This window comes from Nothobranchius furzeri, chromosome 6, assembly GCF_043380555.1.
Source record: "Nothobranchius furzeri strain GRZ-AD chromosome 6, NfurGRZ-RIMD1, whole genome shotgun sequence".
In the NCBI taxonomy this organism is placed as follows: Eukaryota; Metazoa; Chordata; class Actinopteri; order Cyprinodontiformes; family Nothobranchiidae; genus Nothobranchius; species Nothobranchius furzeri.
In genome coordinates this window covers 71687429-71712327 of record NC_091746.1, presented here as the reverse complement: position 1 = coordinate 71712327, position 24899 = coordinate 71687429, and the positions used below count along the sequence as shown (strand labels likewise).

Below are 24899 nucleotides of genomic sequence, written 5' to 3'. Positions count from 1 at the left end.
AGCTTAACCTTTGGAGGTGAGATGGCCGTGAAGTCTCTCTGGTTCCTGTGAAGTCGAAACGGACTCTGAGGACTGACAGCGGGAGGCCAGACACCTTCTAGCCCGCTTCGACCTCCGCGTTTAAATAACCTGAACGGTAAGGCGGAAACTAGCATGCACCTGCCCGCCACAGTCACCATGCAGGTAAACAACCGTCAACAACACACATGGAGCGTTCGTTTTGTTAGCTGCGTTCTCCCGCCGAGGGGGAGGGGCGGGAGAACGCAGCAGCCAGCCGGGGACCGAACCCCGTCCGCTGCCGTCTCTCTGTCTGGGACGTGCCTGCCCTTTCCGCAGGTTGGACTGGCACACAGGCCCCCTGTTGTTCGCAGGAAGAAGGCGCACACCCGCCCCCTTTTTTCTTCAGATCTGTAAATAATAGAACGAAAAGAAAAGACTAAACGAGCAATATGGCTGACGCTGGCCCTGCAGAAGGTTTGTTTTTAGAGCAGGAATGAAGTGGAAACTGTTTCTATTTGAACCAGACCAATCAGGTGATCAAACCAGACGCTCACCGCACAGGAGTCAGACTGCAGGCGGTGTTTTCTGTTCCTGGCCTCCTCGTGGATGCATTTGGTGCATCGCCTTTGCACAGAAACACGGACAAGTTGATGATTTTCAGTGATCCGGTCTTTCTTTTCATCTACCAGAATCTGTAAGACCAATCAGCTGACGGTGCAACCGTGCAGGTAGGTCAGGTGAGGTGAGATGAAACCAAACACCAGATCAGTGTGGAAGGATAACCCAAAATAACCAGATTACATTCGGCTTCATGTAGGGCTGGACAATAAATCGAACATTTATCGTTATCGAAAATTCTGACTTTTATCAAGATACATTTTCCCACGTCAATAAATTTGATAATAAAAAAATGAAAAGATGTGTGAAGGTTGGCAACGTTCATGTCCCTTTAAAGAGCAAGTCACCCCCAAATACACTTTTTTTTTTGCTGATAAACTAAATAAACGAGTGTCTAATCGTGCTGCAGACACGTGTCGTCAATAACTTGGCACTTCAGTGCATCTTAGTTAAAATTTAAATATTCTGCCTAAAACTGTCACTGTTGTGCCGTTGTCAGGTAAAAACTCTGCACTGTATTTGAATTTAAATCTGCCACCGCCATTGGCTAAGAGGTATGCTATGTTGTAAACTGGTACATTATGATGTCACAATGCTGTCGTGAGCCTGAGTGTGTGTGCATTTGTTAGCGGCTCCGCCCTCTCGGTCTGCCAGGCAACAGCATGTGTTGCATTTTTCAAACATGAAGTGGGAGTGCAGTTAGACTCTGGTAGGGGTTGACTTGCTCTTTAAGGAGCTGGTCCACCTTTGGGCCATTTCCATCTGTACCGGGTCGGCCCGGGCCGGGTAGCGTAGGTTGTTTACATATCTGGGTGGCCTGGTATTTTTCCGGGCCAACCAAGGCTCATTCTCAGCCCTCTTCTCGAGGGGGTCTGCTTCAGGCCGACCAGGGCCAACACACCCACTGCTGACAGCAAATTCACACCTTCCATTAGAGCAAGCCTCTGATTGGTGGGTAGAATCAGCCCACATGGGCTTAAGACAAGGATGTGTGGAATCAACCGGGCCAGGCTGGGGCCGACTGGGGCTACCCGGCCCGGGCCGACCCGGTACAGATGGGAATGGCCCACTTGAGTCACTAAAAATCTGACCCAACATAACACACGTGACAGCCCCATCTAGTGGACAACTTTTGTTTCTGCATACCTGTAGTTATCGTCATTTATCGTTATCGATATAGAGATATTGATTTTAGGCCATTTCGCCCGGCCCTAGCTTCATGTAATATTGAATTAAATTAGATTTAATTGACAGTAATTAAATCATTAGATACACTGGGCCAATTAAAAAGTAACCATATTGAATTTGATTATAACTTAATTCAATTTGAAATCTTTTCTTTAAACTACTGAAAAGGATAGAGTTAAATCATTTGAGTCTGATTTGTTTTAGATGAACTGGATCTGAAATTAACTGGATTGAATAGGATGGTATTTGAATTGAAATCAGGACCTGATTGTTTGGAATGATTCTTTTGGATTGGACCGAGCTGCACTGTCTTGGATCTAGTTTCACTCTGTGTGTTTTATCTCTTTGCTTTGTCTTCTCAGTGGTTTCTATTTATTTTTTAGAATGTGAAGTAAGCTGTCAAGGTTTACTGGATCAGATCTGAAATCTAATCATCATTAATGGACCTTTTTCTCAGAGCTTCTCTGAGACCAAAAATTAAAAAACGTCTCAGTTTTAATCGCTTTGGTTTGTGACTTGATCAAAAGATCAAGAATGAGGAATGAAGAAAGAGTTCTATCAGGTCTTTTTGGCCTGTGGGACTCCAGAGGCAGCTGACGGGTACCGGCAGTCCAAGTGGAACGCGGCTCAGGTGGTCGCCAAGGCAAAAACCCGGACATGGGAGGAGTTCGGTGAGACCGTGGAGCAAGACTTCCGTACGGCTTCGAGGAGATTCTGGTCCACCATCCAGCGCCTCAGAGGGGAAAAGCAGTGCGCTATCAACACTATCTATAGTGGGGACGGTGTGCTGCTGACCTCTACTCAGGACGTTGTGGATCGGTGGGCAGAATACTTCGAGGACCTCCTCAATCCCACCGACACGTCTTCCAGTGAGGAAGCAGAGTCTGGGGACTTTGGTTTGGCCTCTCAAATCTCTGGTGCTAAGGTCACTGAGGTGGTTAAAAAGCTCCTCTGTGGCAAGGCTCCGGGGGTGGATGAGATCTGTCCGGAGTTCCTTAAGCCTCTGGATGTTGTGGGGCTGTGTTGGCTGACAAGGCTCTGAAATATCGCGTGGACATCGGGGGCAGTTCCACTGGACTGGCAGACTGGGGTGGTGGTCCCCTTATTTAAAAAGGGGGACCGCAGGGTGTGTTCCAACTACAGGGGGATCACACTCCTGAGCCTTCCTGGTAAGGTCTATTCAGGGGTTCTGAACAGGAGGGTCCGTTGGATTGTTGAACCTCAGATTCAGGAGGAGCAATGTGGTTTTCGTCCTGGCCGTGGAGCACTGGACCAGCTCTATACCCTTAGGGGGATCCTGGAGGATGCATGGGAATTTGCCCAACCAGTCTACATGTGTTTCGTGGATTTGGAGGAGGCGTTTGACCGCGTCCTTCGGGGGGCCCTGTGGGAGGTACTCCGGGAGTATGGTGTACCAGGCCCTCTGATACGGGCTGTTAGGTCCCTGTATGACCGGTGTCAGAGCTTGGTCCGCATTGCCAGCAGTAAGTCGGGCTCGTTCCCAGTGAGAGTTGGACTCCGCCAAGGCTGCCCTTTGTCACCGATTCTGTTCATAACCTTTATGGACAGGATTTCTAGGTGCAGCCAAGGTGTGGAGGGGATCCATTTTGGTGGCCTGAGGATCAGGTCTCTGCTTTTTGCAGATGATGTGGTCCTGTTGGCTTCATCAGAACGTGATCTTCAGCTTTTGCTGGAGCGGTTCGCAGCCGAGTGAGAAGCAGCTGGGATGAGAATCAGCTCCTCTAAATCTGAGACCATGGTCTTGATTTGGAAAAGGGTAGAATGCCTTCTCCGGGTCAGGGATGAGGTCCTGCCCCAAGTGGAGGAGTTTAAGTATCTCGGGGTCTTGTTCACGAGTGAGGGAAAACTGGAGCGTGAGATCGATAGGTGGATTGGTTCTGCATCTGCAGTGATGCGGGCGTTGTACCGGTCTGTCGTGGTGAAGAGAGAGCTGAGTCAGAAGGTGAAGCTCTTGATTTACTGGTCGATCTACGTTCCTACCCTCACCTATGGTCATGAGCTTTGGGTAGTGACCGAAAGGACGAGATCGCGGATACATGCGGCCGAAATGAGTTTTCTCCAAAGAGTGGCTGGGCTCTCCTTTAGAGATAGGGTGAGAAGCTCAGTCATCCGGGAGGGGCTTGGAGTAGACCCGCTGCTCCTCCACATCAAGAGGAGCCTGTTGAGGTGGCTCGGGCATCTGGTCAGGTTGCCTCCTGGACGCCTCCCTGGTGAGGTTTTCCGGGCACGTCCAACCGGGAGGAGACCTAAAGGTAGACCCAGGACACGGTGGAGGGACTATGTCTCTCAGCTGGCCAGGGAACGCCTTGGGATTCCTCTGGAGGAGCTGGCCCAAGTGGCTGGGGAGAGGGAAGTCTGGGCCTCTCTACTTAGGCTACTGCCCCCACGACCTGACTTCAGATAAGCGGATGAAAATGGATGTATGGATGGACTTGATCAAAAGAGCAGAAGACATTTCAAATGTCAGAGGTCATAAGTCTCCCGGCCTCAAAAACCTGTTCCTTAGCAGTGTTCTGAGCTTCAACGCTGATCAGTCGTCTGCCTGAAAGAAGGAGAGTGAGTAGTTTATGTCCTGAATTGGTGGGGTCCATCATGATTTTGTTACTCAGGCTCTGGTTTTGTTGGTGCCAACGCAGAACTCTGGATTTTATTTTCAGAGGGCACCTTCTAGAGCAGCGGTGAGCACAATATATGATAAAATATTACCGTTGGCTCTATTGAGAAGTTACTGTTGTGACCCATTACTTCAGCACCAGAGTCAGACTGACAGTTGCGGGCGGTGAGCCCTAGGGCCAGTGGGTGTACTTCATGCCGGTCGGGGGCGCCAGCTAACAGAAATGGCGGCGTCCAACACGGCAGCTACGTGTACCAGAACATCTAAAGTTTGGGAGCATTCTAGCCGGGATTCGCCAAATAAAAATTTTACCTGCATTATTTGCAAAGCAGTCCTCGCGTATCACGGCAGCACCTCGGTGATGCATGAACACTTAACGAGAAAGCACGTCGGACAGTTGAATGAAACAGAGTCTGACTCACCTCGGTAAGATTTAAATAACACGAAAGCTAACACGTTTTGTTTTGGATGTACATTTTTTTAAACATATTTTCACATTTAAAAAAGAGATTTAACGTAATGTCCAACTGTGCCTGGCAAAAGTATTTTAATTTTATTTTTGCATTTATGTCTGTACTGACTGGGCACTAGGGATGGGTACCTTTGACATTTGAATCGATCCGGTACTAATTCCCGGTACCTACGAATCGATACCGGTACTTAACGGTACCAATTTTTGATACTTTTGAGTGTTTAATATTTTTAATTCTCTTTTATAATTAAATATATATTTTTCTCAATATATAACAACATTTGATATATATCACGATAAATAACATACAACTGTTTGTATTTTGACATCGTCCTTGTAGTTTTATAAGTTGATAATTAAACTGAAGCAAACATCTTTATCTTCATTCCTTTTGCCGTCCTTTTTCATTTGATTTTTCCCACTGGGAAGTTAGAATTTCCGAGGAGAAAGCGAACGCACCATTAGATGATAACAACGGTGGCAATGTAAGCTAACATATCAAGCTAACGTTATCTTAAACATCTTAGGTGTGTTCTTGCTGTGCGTTATTTCTAATTCCATGTTGTCGTTCTTTTTTTAAAACACAGAAACGGTTTTGTTACCTGTTATTGACGCTACAGTTTCGCCGACGACTGCCGGCTTCTTCAGGCTGACGCTGATGGTGACGCGCCACCATCAGCGTCAGCCTGAAGAAGCCGGCAGTCGTCGGCGAAACTGTAGCGTCAATAACAGGTAACAAAACCGTTTCTGTGTTTTAAAAAAGAACGACAACATGGAGTTATCTTAAACAGTTTATTTAACTGCTGGAGCAGACTAAAACGATGATGCCTCACACTTAGATCTTTGTCACTGGTTTCATCTTCACCCAATCACCCGTCACATTTAGTAAAGTGAAGCCAAACTTTAGTGCGTGTTCATGTTCTTCTAGTTGGAGTTTCGGAGTTCCGAGGAGAAAGCGAACGCACCATTAGCGAAACGGAATCTAACATATCAAGCTAACGTTATCTTAAACATTTTATTTACCTACCGGAGCAGATTAAGATGAGGATGTCTCACTTAGATCATTGTCGCTGGTTTCATCATCACCCAGTTACCCATCACATTTAGTGAAGTGGACCCAAGCTTTAGCGTGCGTTCTTTCTACCGTGCTGCTCTGTTTACAACTCGCTCGCAGCGACCGACGACATTACGCTCTTGCGCATGCGCAGCTGTCTAGGCAAGTTCTCGTTATGAAGGACGGGTACCGAAACGAGGCACCGTTTCAAATGACATGAATCGGTGCTCGGTCAGTACTATGGAATTCGGTCGGTACCTTAAAAAGTACCGAATTCGGTACCCATCCCTACGAGTGGGCACTGTGCCTAATTGGTGTTAGACGGCATTTTTATTTACTGTTAGTATGAATCGGCCTATCAGCAGCAAAGTTCAATAAAATACGCATTTTCCATTGAAGTACCCATCTTTCTTGTGTTTGTTATCATTTTTCACGCAATTAAAGCAATCTCATGCTAAATTAAAGAAAAATTTTATAATTATCTGATTAGTCGACTAATCGTTTCAATAGTTGGTGACTAGTCGACTATTAAAACAGTCGTTAGTTGCAGCCCTATTGGCTAGTTTAAAACGGCTTTGGCATCAACTTTGGACTATTGAGACTCAAGCTTTTGTGAGTCAGGAGCAAACAGAGGTACTTAAGTACTTTAATTAGAAAAAGTTCAGATGGCAGTTTGATGGATGGATCGGACTAATGATGGGATATTCACGGTGATTGGATACAGTTTTTCAGAGGCGATAAAATTTCTTCATTCTTTCAACAAAACATTTAACTTAATGGTTGCCATCAGTATTTAAGGAGCATTTATGGCAAAAAAAAAAGCTCAGATAAACTTGTCAAACTTCACCAGTAACTGGCTGAGCTGCTGGTGAGGGTCGTGAAAGATTTCTGACCCTAGAGAGGTGTCTTAGTGGCTCCGTTTCCACCTGGACTCGGGTCAAGATGGTAAACTTTGATGCTTCTATGACACAGAAAAAAGATTTAAGCTTTTGTTTTGTAGTCTAAATCAGTCTGAGCTGCTCTGGAAATAGATGCACTCCAGATGTGTCTTGGGGGAGGAGGTTTGGTTTGTTCTGTCCAGATCTCCTTACATTTCCTGTTCTGTTGGGTCTTTATTTGGTCACAACGAGCCCTTATTGGGTGCATCAGAGTCACATTTTAGGTGTGTGTAAATAATCAAGCTAAGTATAGAAACAGGTTTGTGTGTAAATAAAAAGCAGCTTTCCTCGTTTCTGAGTTTTGCTCCACCTTTCTAGAGTTTTACTGCTACAGTGGACTTAATGACGATGGCGCCCAGCGTTGTTCGGCCTCCCAGGACTAGCAGATGAATCATAAGGAGGCTTCCTGTTCACCAGGAGGAAAATCACCTCCAGCTGTAGCCAAGCGCTGCAGCGGTCCTGGTAGCTTTTATTCCTCTAGAGCTTACAGGAATGTGTTTGAGGTTTGACCGTCTAACCAACCTTTATTTATTTATAAAGCACATTTAAACGGCGACAACACCAACCAACAATAACGCCTTTGAGAGCTGACGCTTAAAAACATGCTTCTGCTCAGAGCTGGCAGAACCTGCTAGCTGTTTAGATTCGGGTCGCACTTTTTTTCCCTGGTTGCACCAAAACGTTTGAGGATTTTTTGAGTTTATTCAGATGTAGTCTTTCATGTGTGAGTTTTAAAGTGGTGCTCAAATTCAAAGCCATGTTTACCTTGTTGAATAATGGCAGCTCGGGGTGTCAAATGTGCCAAAAGTCGCCGTCACCTCCGACTTGCTCTCCGGTGTGATGATGTAATGGCTGCTGAAAACCGGTTGGTTCTGAGAAAAGCTGGTTTAACACATCATAAGCTTAGACACGCCCCCGTACATTCTGCTCTGTCTTCTCCATCCCCAGTGAGTCGTGGAGGATGGCTGCTTATACTGAGCCAGGCTCCTCTGGAGGTTTCTTCCTGTTAAAAGGGAGTTTTCCTCTCCACTGTTGCTGCATGCTTGCCTAGTATGCGGATTGCTGTAAAGACTCTGACACTAGTCAGTGACTCGATGCAACCTGCTGGGTTCCTTATATAGGAAACTTTTTCTGATTGGCTTAATGACCTGACCTATATTGGATTGTTTACTGTGTGAAGTGACTTGAGACGACTCTTGTCCTTGGCGCTATAGAAATGAAGTGAGTTGAACCATGTCCCAACCCATTTCAGCCTCAGCAACATATAAGCTTTGGTCACGGTGATGCAGAACAGTGCTACCTCAAGTAGATGTGGGAATCTTCACTAGTCTCACAATTCGATTCAATTATGATTACGATTATTGTGTTAATGATTCGATTTTATATCTCCATGCAGCTTGAAATGAATTGAATTGAATGAATTGAGTTGAATGAATTGAATTGAATTAATTGAATTGAATGAATTGAATTGAATGAATTAAGGCTCATCCAGACATAAAACCTGGAGCAGCACCTGTGTTAGTGGAGTCGTGTTTCTGGACGGCTACTTTTTACCTTTACTTGATTATAAATATGTTGAAGTAGTACTTCGCTTACTCATAATTTCAGCAGCAAAGAAACGTCTGAGCTCCGTTTGTTTCCGTTGAGGTCGTAGGGATCTGCGATGTCGACTGTAGACAGCTTCTGAAAATACAGACACCTATCCTCCTTCACAAGTTTGTCCCTGTGAGGCAGTGTTTCCCAGCCCTGGTCCTCTGGGCACACTGACCTCCATGTTGTCCATGTCCCCGTTAAACACCAGATTACCGGGGCTACATGCATGAATGCTTAGGTATTAAACCTATTTTAAGTGCTAAAGCAGTTGTAATAATGACTAATGGTAATGGGTGAAATTTCTCAGACTCCTGTTATCCAGGCGTTTATTGTACTTGCAAATAGTAAAGCTGCAGCTGATTGAATTAAAAACTATTTAGTGGGTGCTTCTTTGGCTCGGGGATGATGTTGTTGAATTATTAGAAGAATAATCGCTAATGGATTAATTTGTAAGCCTATTCAAGCTAACAGTCAGTGAGTGCTAATAAATGTGATGGTAGCCCCTAAGCCTAAGGTCAAAACCATAAGTAAGAGGATGAAAGGGTTCATTAGGAAGGATTTTAACCAACGTCTTTAGGGTATGGGCACAAAAGTTTGGTTTAGCTGACTTTACTAGCAAGTGGAAGCACAAAGGGTTCAAACCCTCTTTTTTTTTGTTTAATATTTTTTATTGAGATACCAATGTGCATTAATTTACAATAACAATAAACCCTCTTTTTCTAAGTAGTTGAAGGGATTTTAACCCTTATTATTTATTCTGTCCAAGTCATCCTTTATTCAGCCACAGCTCCTTTTAGGTTTGAGGAGGGAGACTTAAAGGGGCATTATGGAAGTGTGACAGCCAAAACATGTATAGAAATAATAAATGTCTTCTTCATACATTCTCCTGCAATGTCCTGGTCCTGTAGAATGAGCCCTGGCATTTTTACTGTGATTGCCTGTTTTTCTGTAAAATCACAGAAAAAGAGAGATGCTCGGGTCGAGCAGGCTGCTTCATGCGCGTTCACGCTCAGGCATCGCCCGTAGCATTTGCTATCCGTAGCTTTAGCAGCAGAGAGAGAGGCAGTGCCACTTTGTCGCTGTTCCTAACGCCTAGTGACAAAGCTAGCTACATTTCTGAGGACCCTTAGCTACTTTCTGTAGAACTTTCTTCTAGATATTTCCAGCAAATTAGCAACAAAATAACCATTTTCACTCCGAACCGTTCTTTGGTTTGACGTTGTTTCAGCTGTCATCAAGGATATAAATGTTACAGATACTGTGAATGTTACTAGAGTGTAGCTCACCTTGTAAGATGTCTGACTCTCATGCAGAAGACCTGGGTTTGATTCTGGGTGTGAACATAGTTCATTTAGAGTTTCTTTTTTACATTAATGATATTTTTTTTACAGTAAGATGCCCAAATTTTTATTTGAGACTCGCCGAATGGCATTGAATTCACAGATAAAAAAGATGTGGGTTCAACTTTCATTTTGGAACAATTTTTCAAGCAAGGGAAGGGAATGATCTGAGCATGCAGGAGGACTGACCCATCATAAACCTTTGTCGGCTGTGCTGAAGAGAAAGGTACAGAACCAAATTATTTCATCAATTAGCTGCGCGTTCTCCTGTCCTCTGTCCTCCGGGCCAATCATACACACACACGGGACTGTCTCAGCTGTTATTTTTGTTAAGGAGTGTGCACGTACAGCATGCACGCCTCGTGCACGAGCCTACTATTGAAGCTGCTGTTATGTTTTTGGCCTGAGGGGGCGATCACAAGTTTAAAAATTCAAAAGTCCGTAAAGTCTCTTTAAGGAAGCTTTAGAGATAGAAAGATAATGTAGTGGAACACTACAAATTAATTATGACCAATAAGATGTGATGATTCCATACAAATATGAAATATCAACTTGATTGATCTTTGAATGTTTAATCAGAAGATTCTAGGGTTCGTTGCTTCTTCAGGGATCATAAACACACTTCGTATTAATTCAGACAGAGTCAGTTTGTGGTTTATAAAATGGATTTAATTCTTTTTCCTAAACTAATAATTATACATGACAGATATGAACAATGAGATGTGATGCAGTGGATGTGAGGTGATTTAATGTGAAATGTTGTAATGGAAGCTAGACGTTTTAGTAAAATCATTCTTTGCTTCTGAGAGAATTCGTGAAGTCTGAGCTGTAAAATAATTTGTCGTTTGGTTATAAACTAGAGAATTGTTCAAAAACCATCCGACGCAATCTGTGCCAAGTCTACACACCCTTTGTGTGGAGGTTCTCGTTTGATCCGGGGGGTCGAGATGGACACTGCCGGTGGAGTGAACCTCTGATATCAGGAACCCGTAGACCGCTCCGATAGGACCCGTCTAGTCTGAGATCCCTCCGGGTGAAGACAGGAAGCTGGAATGCTTGTTTGCGTCTAAGGCTGTTTGCTTGGCTCTGAAAAGAGCCGTTTGTCTGGTGTCAGCTGCAGCGTTGCAGAAGCTTTGAATGGAGGTCAAAGGAGATGATGGTTTCAAAATTGCTTATTCCTGAATTGGCCGGTTCGAGAGTCAGCTAGAAACTCATCGCTTATATGTTTTGGGCAAGTTTGGCAAATCAGAGTTTGACACGCTTTGAGCACTTTACCAAACATTCCTCAGAAAACACGTCTTGTTCAGATACAAAGATGTTTTAACACTTTGTGAATGAGAACTTTCAAATCTCTTATGTGAGATGAATATTAACCTTAATGAGTACCTTATTGTAACGCGTATGAGTGTAAACAGTGATCAACTTGTTAAATCAAACACATACTGATCTGGTGTAGATAAGACCTGGAATGGATTCGTTGTAAGAGCAATATTCATTATAAAGGCATCATTGGTTTAAGCGCAGATTATTCAAACATTTCATTTAAACATCTTGTTCCTTCATCATATATGATTATTTAACTTATGGGTTGTAAAGTCCTGTAGGAGCTTCAAGACCTTGCATCAGACCTTGGGACCGAGTGTCTGTCTGAATGTTTTGTCTTCTTGTTTGTAAGCAAGCACTGAGCAGAACCTTCTGGATTTAGAGACCAGATAGAAAGTGGATTTATGTCTTCAAATCAAAGGTCAATTAGGTTTGATACTACGTTAGCCCCCGTTAGCCCCGCAGCAGCGAACTCTGCTAAAATGTAAGCTCTTGTATGCAGGGTATCTGCAGGTTTAAGGGAGCCAAATTTAAGACTTTTTAAGACCTTTTTTAAGGCCACTTTGACGAAATTTAAGCTATTTTTAAAATTAAATTTAAGCTATAATTTCCAGCTATTGCCTGGAACCGGTGCTAACCACGTAGTGAACGTGGGATTAGCCATCCAGTTACCATTAATGTTGCACTTCCCCATGGCGCAAGCTCCCACTAGCTTAACCAGCTAATGTGCTCATCTAAAAATAGCCCCCTTTCACAACCAACCAAATGTGTACGGTTCCGCTTATGCCAACATCATATACAAAAAATGCTGAACACTAACTAGAAATTCACGAAAATTTTATAGAAATAAAAGAATCTCGTTTATTGGGTCTTTGGTAATTTAAGACCTTTAGAAACTATTTAAGGTTAATTTGTCATTTTTAAGGATTTTTAAGGCCTTAAATTTGGAAAAGCAAATTTAAGACTTTTTAACCCTTTGGTGCATAATGGTCACTACAGTGGACAGGTACTCAAAATTGTTATTTATTTGTTTTTGCTATTAAGCACAGCTGTTGAAGACTTTATTGCATTTGAGCCCCTCCATTTGGACTTCAGTAAGCCAAGCCAGCATATTTCATGCTCAGAATGCACGCTGTCCACTGAGGTGGACATGTAATAAATTATTTGTAAATTATAAAATTTTACAAAAAATATTGGTTGAAATTAGTTTCATCCACACCTAAAGACAAATGAAAAAAAATGTTAAAAAATCATGGTTGAAGATTTCATAATTCATGCATCAAAGGGTTAAGGACCTGCAGATACCCTGGTATGTGTTCATGACAAGTGAATGATGCTGAACTCATAGTTGGCTTGAACTGCCACCCACCTAAAATAAAATTAGAGCGATGCCACGTTAACAGTTTATTCTAAAAACAGTGTAATTTTCACGTTCATACACAGATATGTATCACAGCTGTACAACATACCGATAATTACATTTTATTATAGCTTCAATAAAACACTGCCGCTAAAGATTGGTTCAGGTTCTATTTTTGCCGCACGCCACTTCTGGGACACGACAATTTCCACAGTTAACCTAGGGCTAGACAGGGAATCACACCTAAAACCCTTGGTCATTTTCTAAATGAAAGACTATTGCAGGGTTGCAATTTCATATCCATGTAGATTACGTCAATACGAGTGTTCTAGATGTGCAGTAGTGTGTTTTCATGGCTTTAATCCTGGCAGCGGAGAGGAACAACATCATATGACATCAAACAGCCATATTTCCTTCTTTTTGGTTTAATGGCGGATGGCATAACCTCTAAGATTTTGTGATCCTGCTGCAATTTCAGCCAAGAGCAGAACGAGGAAGCTGTTCCACGGCCGAGACTCTCCCGGTGTGTGCCGGACTGCAGCAAGAGTAGCAAGTAAAGTGTTCTGCTGCCGCTGAGTGGGCGGGGCAAATCCGTCCTTCCATTGTAGGCCTTCATTATGGGGTTGTGGCTCCTGGACCATTGTGATTCCCAACAGTTTCTTATGTTTTGTATATAGGCTCAAAGAACAGCTTCAACGTTGTTCTATGACCCTCTTTAATAGTCTTTTTAGGAGGTGGAACATATGAAAGGGTCAGAAGTGTTACACAACACTGAGCCTCTCTCATGCGCTCCATTGATCAGTAATTGATGCTCCAAGTTTGGGATGTAAAACCTTTAGAGGACGTCTGTTGAGCTGGTGCTACTCCTTCTGCACCATCTCCACCCCAGTGTGTATTTTAGTTTTGGTCTCTAGATCGAAGCTTCTCTCCATGAACTCAGGGTTTGTAGATGAGCACCCGAACGTCTGCGGCTCACGTTAGTCTGTTCAGTCAAGTAGAAAGCCATCCTTGCTCTGTAGAGGTGCGTCCAAATCCCCTTGAGCAAGGCAGTTTCCCCTGCCTGCCTGTTCTTATTTAAAACAAGCAGATGCATCATGAAGTATGAAGGAGCCATATAGGGAACCCGAGTCACGACCCTCTGCTTTCGGACCATGGGTCCCCAACTGCCATCATTACTTTTTGTTTAAATTGAAGAACGTGCGTCCTTCGGGGCGCAAGAAAGATCTTTTATAGCTTCGTTCAGGGATACATGAGCCGACCAGAAGGGGAGGAGCTTTAATCAATTAATCCAAATTGAGTTTATGAGCTTTGTGTTTTATCGTTCCAGGTTTGGATTTAGTCCGAGAGCCTGGAAGCTGAGAGGGCAGCTGCTGCACATCTTCTCTAGACCGCGGCATCCCTGAGATCAGGTAGCACACCTCAAGCTGTTTAAAGCTTAAACAAGCTCAATATATTAGCAATGTATTCTTTTTCATAATGTGCACTTCCTCTCAATCCGAAGGCTGAAACTCGCCTGAGTCTTTTGCCGTTTTAAAGTTGGTGGACGTTTAGGAGCTTTGCCGCAGACATCAGTCAGGGGGCACTGTTCAGTACCAGTTATTTTGTTGGCAGTTTTAAAAGACTGAACAGACATTTCTTATTTTACTAGAACAGCTGCCATACAATGAAATAAAACCAAGTGTTAAAATCACATCGATGTGAGGAGAGCTAACAGTTCGTCTGTATCTACTGCCCCCTATCGCAGGGCTGGGCAATCCTGGTCCTCGAGGGCCGCTATCCAGCAGGTTTTAGTTGTTTCTCTGCATAAACACACCTGGTTTGAATCTGCTGGTGATTAACAGGATGTTGCAGAGCCTGATGAGCTGTTGAACAGGTGATTTATCCAGGAATCAGGGGTGTTGGAGCAGAAAGAAACTAAAACACGCTGGATAGCGGCCCTCGAGGACAAGGATTGCCCACCACTGCCCTATCGCCTGAAAAAATACACACTGTCACTTTAAACATAATACCTTTACGGGGTTTTGTGCAGAATGAAGGTACAGTATTTCCTTTAAAAGCTATATTTTAGTTAAACATCCTGTAGAGCCAATAAGTTTTGGTTTGGGGGTTCTGTCAGGCTTCAGCAGTGATCTTATGGAAATCAGTCAGAGAAAGGAGAGAGGACTCCTCTTGCTCACAGTCTTTGTTCTAGTGTGTCTAATCTGATGTTTAGGATCTTCTCATGATAAAGGATTCAAGCTCATCACACTTAGATTGGGACATGAAATCAGGAGCCAACTGTGTTGGTTGATTAATTAGCCTCTAGACAGGAAACAGAACACGAGAATTGGTAATGCTGTTAATGATCACTTCAGAGAAAAAGGCTTGGCGCGCCTTATTTTATTCAAAGTTGTAAGTACGCAGCTGCTGTCTGTAGTGATTAGGAAGGTTACGTCAGTGTTTCCCCTACATAGGGAGCCTAAGCCACGCCCATGTACTTCCACGGGTCCCGGAAGAACGACGAACGCAAGTCAACGGGGCTAAAAACGCTATTTTCTAACTCCGCTTGTTTTGTGCCATAGATTTCACATTTGATGTATATGAATTTTAAAGACACATTTTGATACCAAGAACGCGCTTATTTTCGAACGGGGGGGAATTATATTTTAGGTTTTGTGTGAAAATAAGTCCAGGACTACAAATGCGCTTCACGAAAGTGACGTCATCGAGAAAACTGAGGAAAAAGGGCTGTAAGTTCAGCAAACTTCCCACAGGAGGAAAGAACCACCATAAATCTGGTCATGTGGTGAGTAGCAGCTATGCTAGGGGAGAGGAGATTATATGGTGATGTCACATATGCGACGTGCCAATGTAGTCATGCTAATTACAAACTTTTACAAGCTGATAAATCTGAAAGTACGTGACTGGCATGACCGAAACACCTATCATTAGTTTTCATTTAAATTGCAGTACAACATGTGTGTGATCCAGGGCGTAAGGCAAAGCACGTTGGAAAATAGCGTTTTTAGCGCCCTTGACTTGCATTCATTGTTTCGTTCTTCCGGGGACCCGTGGTGCTCAGGCATGGCGCTGCGCCAGGCCTACGAAACCCCACACACACACACACACTTGCACTGAAGGGTAGCACTCCGCGCAATGAACACAACCTCCTCAAGTACTGAGTTCCACACCAGTGCACTCCTTAATGACCAGGCCGACTTACTGAAGGTGCTCCTGCGTAGAGGGATGCAGCAGTCACCTCTGGCTGTGGGTACCTTTGACGCTCAAGGCTGTTTCTTTGGCTGATGAACTCTGCCAGAGGATCTGGAGCATATTCGTGAAGTACTTATTAGGTCGGTTTTAAGTCAGCAAATGTGTGAAGACTGTCCCAATTTAGAATACGATATATGTTTTTAATTGTACGGTGATGATCGTGACTAGGTTTTCATCCATAGCTTTAGTTGCTTGTTTATACAACATTTCCGTTTTTTTTTCTTTAACTCCGACTAGCCTGAGACCAGCTGGTTAGACAATAGGTGAAGTGACTGAAAATCATCAGATGCACATGTTTGCGGCTTCAGATGACATTTCATTTTGAGTTGCTAGAATAATTGCAAGGTTTAGCTTCATGTTTTCACACAACTTGTCAGTACGGGCTTTAGAAGAAAGCTCTGAGTCTATTATTAACCCAAGATATTTACCGTAATTTCTGGACTATAGAGCGCACCTCAATATAAGCCGCACCTACTAAGTTTTTAAAAACACACGGAACTGTACATATATAAGTCGCACCGGGCTAAAAGCCGCAGATATCCACTGAATTGAAAACGTAGTTTAACTGAACGTAACTGAACTGATCAGTATCAAACAAAACAGAAAATTTATTGATTAGTTTTTCATCTTCCTCCTGCGCACTGAACTCATTAAAGTCCTCTTCTTCAGTGTCGGAGTTGAACAGCCTCTGAAGAGCTTCGTCACATACCGTTTCTGTGGCGATGTCAGCGTCGCTGTCCGTGTTGCTGTCATCATCCCCGGGTGAAACTGGCTTGAGTGAGTTCTTCCCGCTGCCGTCTCCAGCGCCGAACCATGGATTCATTCATGCCAAGCTTACGTGCGGCAGCACTGTTTCCCTCCTTTACTGCCAGATCGATGGCCTTCAACTTAAATGCAGCATCATATGAACTCATACGTGTAGTTACCATGATGAGGGGGTATGGATTTGAAAAACATTCTTCGTCGAGCCGGCTGCTTGCATGTGCTAAATTAAAATGAGCACTTCCTTCCATTTCCACTTTTGACTTCCACCTGTTTCACTTTCTGCTACAGCGCCTCCTAGTGGCAGGTGGAGGAAAATCTTCAGTAAAGCCGCACCTCATTATAAGCCGCGCGGTTCAAAGCGTGGGGAAAAAAGTAGCGGCTTATAGTCCGGAAAATACGGAAAATTTGCTGACATTTTGTAGTTTTTCTCCACTAATGTGCATGTTGGGGTCAGGTCAAGAGACCAATCAAGCCTTTTGAAGGCCACTCAAAAACACTTGTAGAAGTTCCAAAGACCAGGTATAAAAGTGGAGGTGATCGCTCCTTCCAGACTGTTGCACCCGACTTTGGAATGATTTTCCTTTATCCTTACGGAGGATCGACAGTCTGGAAGACCCTTTTATTTAAAGCTGCCTTTAACTAAATCTTTTGTTTTCTTATTTTAACCCAAGTTTGTAATCGTCTTTCATTTGTTTTATGATATTTTATAATTGCATGACTTTATTTTTCTGATTTTAATCTATTTCAGTTTTAAGATCGTTATGATTTCATGACTTTATGTTTTTTTTTTATCTTTGTGATTCAATGTCTGCGATAAGTGCTATAAATGAAGTTTAGTTACCGCCTACAGCTTGGTTTATGCTTGACGCATTTACTTTCCGCTTGGTGATGCGGCTCGCGGATGGAACGCGCTTCACAACTTGCAGCGTTTATGGTTCATGCGGCTCGTCTCTGCGGTGAGCCAATATTCTCCCAAACTGTAGGGGGCAGCATGGAGCTCTACGGCATGCATCCAACACTACACCATAGTAGAAGTAGAAATTACTGTTTACAACATGGCATTCCAGCATTTTTAACAGCGTCCTCGTCTTTTCCGACAGTGCGAGCTATTTCTCTCCAAGAATTATTAACAACATGTTGATCACGGTGATCTCTGAGAGCTGAATCATACAAATATCTGCATTTACGAACCTCTGCCATACTAGTTCTTGCCGGTCCGCCATGTTTTTCCGCGTCCGACCGTCCGCGTGGTTAGAAAATTTCCTAGGTGCGCGTTGCGGAAATTTTGGGCCGTGCGGAGACGCGGTGGAGGGGCGTGGTTGTTAAAATGACGCAAAATGACGCAACTTTTCCACGCGGAGCCGTGCGGACCTCACGGACGCGTCAAGCATAAACCAACCTTTACTCCTTCAACGGTCCGGGCGCTGCACTTTCTCACTTCACCTTTAATATCGCTGACGTTTCATTGTTAATAAAACTGAGTCTTAAGTGATTCAGAATGGTTTGTTTGTATAATTCTTGCATGTTTCTTCACAATAGTCATGACACAAAGGTTTCATGCTGCTCTCCTCCTCCTGAGTGTTTCTGTTGGATTATTTTTCTTGTCGTTTCAGCTCTGGACAGGTTTGTGTTGTAGCTTCGTGGCCGGGCAGCCTGGCTGCCCCTTTGCCTCCAGATGAATGAAGAGCCCTCCGGGACACCGAGAAGCAGCTGATGCAGGTCACCATGATCCTTTTTTCTTTTCAAAGGTTTATTAACAACAGGTCACCTAAAATAATAATGAAAAAGGAACAGAAAGAAGTAAAAACTTATAGTATCTGTCCCCTTTAACTCAAATAAATTCAGTTAACAACAAAGTAATTTTAACTCAACTTTTCTGGTCTGGCTTGTTGCTTCAACTACAGTTGGCAGGTTCCAACTCCTCTATATTACAGAACTACGTATATAAATGAATCATATCATTTTTTATATGTTTTTCGAAGGTATATATTGTTTTAGTATTTAGAGGGGCGACGGTGGCACAGGAGTTAAGTGCTCGCCTCGTAATCAGAAGGTTGCAGGTTCGAGCCCCGCTCAGTCTGTCGCTGTCGTTGTGTCCTTGGGCAAGACACTTAACCCACCTTGCCTGCTGGTGGTGGTCGGAGGGACCGGTGGCGCCAGTGCTCGGCAGCCTCGCCTCCGTCAGTGCGCCCCAGGGCAGCTGTGGCTACATTGTAGCTCATCACCACCAGTGTGTGAATGTGTGTGTGAATGGGTGAATGACTGATTGTGTTGTAAAGCGCCTTGGGGGGTTCCAGGACTCTAGAAGGCGCCATATCAAATACAGACCATTTACCATTTAATGTCTGTACTTAATTCATTCCACTTGTTGACTCCATGTATTGAGACACAATGTTATCCTATGCTTTGGTATCATGTATATGTTCTATCCTTTCAAATCATAGATTCTGTCTTTCCTTAAATTGTATAATTAAATTAGCTGGAAGGTGCTTTTTGTCCACTTTCACATACTTTTCGAGGTATTATTATCTAGCTTGTAGAATTTTTATATTTTAATTTGATAAATAACTGATTGGGCGGATCTCTTTAACCCCATCATACCCTGTCACCACTCTCAGGCAGAAATAGGCTTTATTTCATCTAACTCCACTAACATCGCTGGCTTCAGATCAGTCTCACAACCAATTAGGGATGGGTACCTCACACGTTTGAATCGATTCAGTACCAGTTCCCGGTACTTAGGAATCGACACCGGTACCAAATTCCGATACTTTTGAGTGCTTATTAATTAATAAATTAAAAAATATTAAATATATATACTCTCTCTCTCTCTCTCTTGCATATAAATAACATGAACTGTTTGTATTTTTTCATCGAAGTGTTGTACAGTTCTTCAATATGAAAACCTTAAACAACAACTGTTTCTAAATGATACAGGAACTAAAACCCAGCTCCACGGACTCCTGTCCCTCTCCTTTGCCCTCTGGAATAACTGTGTGCTGGGTCCTTGTAGTTTTATAAACTGCTAAATTAATTGAAGCAAAAATCTTTGCTGTGAACAAAATTTACTGTGGATCTTCATTTCTTTTTGCCGTTCATTTTCAAATAGTTGATTTTTCCTGCTCGGAAGTTGGAATTTTCGAGTTATGAGCAGGAAGCAAACATACCATTAGCCGATAGCAACAGAAGCTAACATATGGAGCTAACATTAACTTAAACAGTTTATTTACCTGCTGCTGGAGCAGATTGAGATGATGATGCCTCACTTAGGTTGTTGTCGATGTTGTCATCACCCAGCCACCCATCGCATTTAGTGGAGTGGACCCAAACTAGCGCGTTCCTTCTACTATGCTGCTTGCTTTGTTTACAGCTGGCCTGCAGCGACTGATGATATAACGCCCTTGCACATGCTATTTTGGGAAATCAGGCACCGGACTCTATGGTAACGAAACAAGGCACAGTTTCATACCATGTGAATTGGTTCTTGGTTGGTATCACTGAATGCGGTCGGTGCCTTAATAAGTACTTATTACGGTACTCATCCCTACAACCAATCCTGTTACGAATGAGAATTGCTGCCTAAAATGATAAATGACCCGCACTTGTACAGCGCCTTTCAGAGTCAGAGGACTCCAAAGCGCTTTACACTAGGGATGCACCGATGGATCGGCATTTGATCCCAATCGGCCGATAGCGCCCCTATTGGTTTTAATCGAAGTTTTCAAAATAGATCAAGGCAGACCGATCAGGTAGGGTTGTCACGGTAACCGGTGTACGGGTAAACCCCGGTAAAAAAAAAAGGTTGACGATAATAATAACCGTCTTGTTTAAAAAAAAAACTATATTATCACGGTGGATTACCGTGGCTGCGGTGTAGGCGCGGTGACCCTTACCAGCCACCGTATCATCTGCTGAAGTTGCCGGCGGCACATGCGCACTTTGTTGTTTACAACCAAAACTTTCTTGAAGCTAAAGCTGAAATAATGGCCAAAGGAGGAGACGGCAGCACTCAGAACATTTATTATCCCTCAAAGAAGACAAAGTGGGAAGTACGGGCATCTTTTGGATACCTGAAGAATGCCGAGGATCAGCTGATAGAAGACGGCTATCCTGTTTGCAGCACGTGCAGAAAAAGTGTCTGTGAAAGGCAGCAACGCTTCAAATCTCATGACACATCTGCGTGACCATCACCCACAACTCTACAGTCAACGCAAGGCAAGCTAACGTTAGCGTTTTAGCTAAAATGCGTGATCCGAGGATTTGGGTTGAGGGAGAAAGCAACGAGTGGCTATATAAAGCAGCCGCAACGCCGCTACCTGCATATAAACCGTGTCGCGGACACCGCCATGTTGAAATGACGCTATGCATTACGGAGCTCCCAGGGGCAGATAAGAGTTGGTCTCTCTCCGAGAATAATTATGAATTTAACAATGATTACTGCCCGATGACATTTTCCCACATCTGCAAATCTCACTGGAAGGACACAAACCGAGGACAATATTTTCCTGATATAGGGTTTATTACTCAAGTAAGGGTAAAAAAGTATCTGATTAGAAGACTACTTGAATAAGAAGTTATGGGCAAATATTGGTATTTTAAAGACTAAAGGGAAAAAAATGTAAACAAATAAACAACATAATTACAAAATAACACATTTTAGGCAAAATTTAGACACAAACTGGAGACAATATTTCCTGACATACAGGGTTTATTTAATTGTGTGAAAATGTAGCACGTTTAAAAAAAAATACCGCGATAATACCGAAAACCGTGGTGATTTTGGTCACAATAACCGTGGGGTTACATTTTCACACCGTGACAACCTTAATACAGACCATTTTAGATTAGGTTACATTTCCTTTATTCCCAGATTATGTAGTTTGTAGCACTCATTATAATGTTGTAGAAAATTTCTGGCCAATCCACGCGATCGTTATCGGTGATCAGCATTCTTTGATATCGGTATCGGTGATCGGCAGCAAAAAACCTGATCGGTGCATCCCTACTTTACACTACAGTGTATCATTCATCTATTCACACACACATTCACACACCGGTGGTGATGAGCTACATTGTAGCCACAGTTTCCTTGGAGCGCGCTGACAGAGGCGAGGCTGCCGAGGACAGGTGCCACAAAAAATAATGTTGTTTCTCAATAAGTCTGCATTTAGCCACCAAATGTTGATGAGCCATGTCTGAGACTTTCCTCCTCCTTATCTACTCAAGATAAAAGACAACAATCCTAATTCGACACAATGTGGCAACAAAATAAGAAATAGAAGGTGAATTTATAAAAGAAGTGCAGGTTGTCCAATAATCAAAGAGTTATAGAGTTGATCCCAGCCCCTGGCAGAGATTTCTACTGTTGTGTCCTTGGGCGTGACACTTAACCCACCCTGGTCGGAGGGACCGGTGGCGCCTGTGTTTAGCAGCCTCACCTCCATCAGTGCGCCCCAGGGCAGCTGTGGCTACATTGTAGCTCATCACCACCAGCATGTGAATGAGTGAATGACTGATTGTGTTGTGAAGCACTTTAGGGGTTGAAGAACCCTAGAAGGCTCTATACAAATACAGGTCATTTACCAAAAATGATTGCTCTCCGTCCTAATCAGACACAATCTAGCAACAAAATTAAAAAAGAGGTGAAACTGGAAAAATTAGAATATAGTGTAAAAGTCCATTTACAGATGTGGACTAAATTGTTGGTTCCCTTCGGTCCATGAAAGAAAGCCCACAAGTCACAGAAATAACTTGAATCTGATAAATGTAATAATACCATACCAAAATTATTTATAAGCACATTTAAAAACAGCATGGCAGCTGACAAAAGTGCTGTACAGATTAACCCTGCCACTGTCCTAATGGGTGACCCCGCCAGGAAAGTTGACCATTGAGCAGGGTTGATGGTTTATCCCTTGAGGTCCACTTGGCAGGGGTGAGGAGTGAGCACCACCTCACCTGAGATTCAGGCCTAGTCCACACGTAGCCGGGTTTTCTTTTAAACGAATGTCCGCCCCTCCAAAAATTTGCATCCACACCGCCGCATTTTAAAAACAAACTCTGTCCACACGTACCCGGATAAATACGTTGTTAAGGACATGCCAGACCTGTAGGCGGCAGTACTTCCCCCGTTCTTAACCTCGTCCTTCGTCTGTGGTCTTCCGCAAGGAGCAGTAATTCCTCTTGCAAAAACAAACAAGCAAAAAGCGCTTGGACGATTGATAAAGCGAGCGCAGCTCTGAGGGCATCCATGCTGTCGGCTAGTGTAAACACAGGTCGCACACGTGATGTCAGCATTTTTGTGTCGCGGAAAGTGACGTTGCGGACCTTAAAACTCCGGTTTTGTCTGTCCACACTAGGGCTGTCGCGGTAACCGCAAAAATGAAATATCGCAATATGAAGAAGGCCACCGCGCTGCATCATGGGCCACCGCGATTACTGAACTTGGTTCAACTCAATGATGCATGTTGAGAAGGATGGCTGCACTGGTATCAAAACGAAACGTTACTTTGCTCCTTTGGGAGCACTTTGGTTTTCAGTACGTCAGCTGCTGCGCAGCCGGAGTCCTTGGCCGAGACAGAGCTGCCACCAGCGGCAAAAAAATAATAATAAACGCTCGGAGACCTGCTGAAGTCCCGGACAAGCACTGCTTCTGCAACCGTCCCGAAGAGAGTTTGAGCCGAGCTGGAGCTCATTCGCTACCTGCAGGAGGAATGCATCCACCCTAAAGAAACCCCCCTGACATGGTGGAGCAACAACCGAGAAAGATTCCCTTTGCTCGCCAGAGTCGCACGCAAGTACGTGTGTGTTAGTGCAACGAGCGCACCATCCGAGAGGGTTTTCAGTGTTGCTGGAAATGTTGCCACCCCTCTCAGATCCTCTCTCAAACCGTATATGGTTAACATGCTGGTTTTCCTTGTAGGTAACAAGGACGTGACCGAGCTATAAAGCACCGTCATTCGTGTGTGTGAAAGTGAAATGATAGTGCGCCCGTCCCCGGGCGCGCGCGCGCCCGGTACATGTAATTTTTTATGCTTGATTTTAAACAACTAAACAAAATGGGGACTTGTTTCTTATTTGTTAGATGACGCAGCCAAATTTGCATTTAAAAGTTTAACCTCCTGAATTTTGTTGTTTTTAAGTTCAGTCGGACTCCGACTGTCGGACAAACAAACGTTACTGCCCTTTGATCTGCATTCAGTAAAGTGTTATTAAAGAAGGCACGGCAATTTTTAACCTTTTTTAAATGTGTAAACATTATGTTTAGATAGTACTGCAATAAAAAAAGCGCTGCAATAATATCGCACACCGCAATATTAAGCCACCCTGAATCACCGCAGGGGGAATTCCTCAACCGCGACAGCCCTAGTCCACACGCAGACACCCAAAACGGAGAAAACGCAGATCTTCACTTTGGCCGGAGTTTTTAAAAAACTCCGTTTTCGTGTGGATGACAGGCCAAAACGTAGAAAAATACCTACGTTGTGGCAGATCCTCGGCTACGTGTGGACAGGGCCTTAAGTTGCTCAGGTGACGTTGCATAATGTGGAGCTGTCACTTTTTCAGGTTTTTGCTTGTGCAAAGTGTAAACTCTTGAACCCGTTTGGTATGATTGGTCTCCGTAGCCCCGCCCCCAGTGTTGGTGCAGCGGTAACACCAGCTCTGAGTGGTTGGAACAGGATAGTCAGATCCCAACCACCCATTGTTCTATCTGCTGTTTGCTTGATGTTTACCAACCATGTTGTTTGTTTTTCTTCTCAGGGCATGCAGGTGTTTCTGTAAATATGATGAAGAAAAAGAATCCACACAAGTGAGTAGATGATTCCAACATTGGATTTATTTCATGTTTGGAAGAACCGTAAAAGGATTTTAGAAACAGGGTGAAGTTCCATGTTAGATATTTTGTAGATAAAGTCAGAGAGGCCAGACTGAGGTGGTTGGGACATGTCCAGAGTAGAGACAATGATTACATAGGTGGAAGGATGCTGAGACGGAGCCACCAGGCAGGAGACTGAGAAGAAGACCAAAAATAGGATTTCTGGATGAAGTTAGTTGGTGAGGGTGGAGGACGTGAATGAAGACACCTAGAGAAAAAGATGAAGTTCTTCTTTCAAGCGGCTGTTGTTTGTGTCTGCAGAAAGCACAAGAGCAGTCTGGGCCCGACCACCAAAGTTCTGTCGCAGCCTCGACGTAACATCGTTGGCTGCAGGATCCAACACATCTGGAAGGAAGGAGGAGGACACGTGGTGTGGAAAGGAACCGTTCTGGACCAGGTGATCCATCACTGCTGGGTTGTAAAGCATCCTGATGAGATCCTTCTAGTCCAATTCAAAGTAAACGTTATTGTCTACTCTGCTGTAT

The 24899-nt window shown here is 43.7% G+C and overlaps 1 protein-coding gene across 6 annotated transcripts in view; it reads left to right on the top strand.

Moving 5' to 3' along the window:
* Positions 1-24899, top strand: part of LOC107375062 (spindlin-1) — a 38329-nt gene continuing 13430 nt past the window's right edge. The window contains exons 1-6 of one of the 6 annotated variants that reach the window (XM_070552531.1): positions 1-136; positions 13849-13930; positions 16443-16550; positions 18152-18257; positions 24300-24348; positions 24676-24871. In XM_070552531.1, coding sequence (XP_070408632.1) covers positions 18218-18257; positions 24300-24348; positions 24676-24871 — 285 coding nt within the window. In that variant the 5' untranslated portion in view covers positions 1-136; positions 13849-13930; positions 16443-16550; positions 18152-18217. Of the gene's footprint in view, positions 137-593; positions 729-13848; positions 13931-16442; positions 16551-18151; positions 18258-24299; positions 24349-24675; positions 24872-24899 lie in introns of those variants that run through there. The other 5 variants (XM_070552532.1, XM_015943405.3, XM_070552529.1 and 2 more) reach the window with 5 other exon arrangements.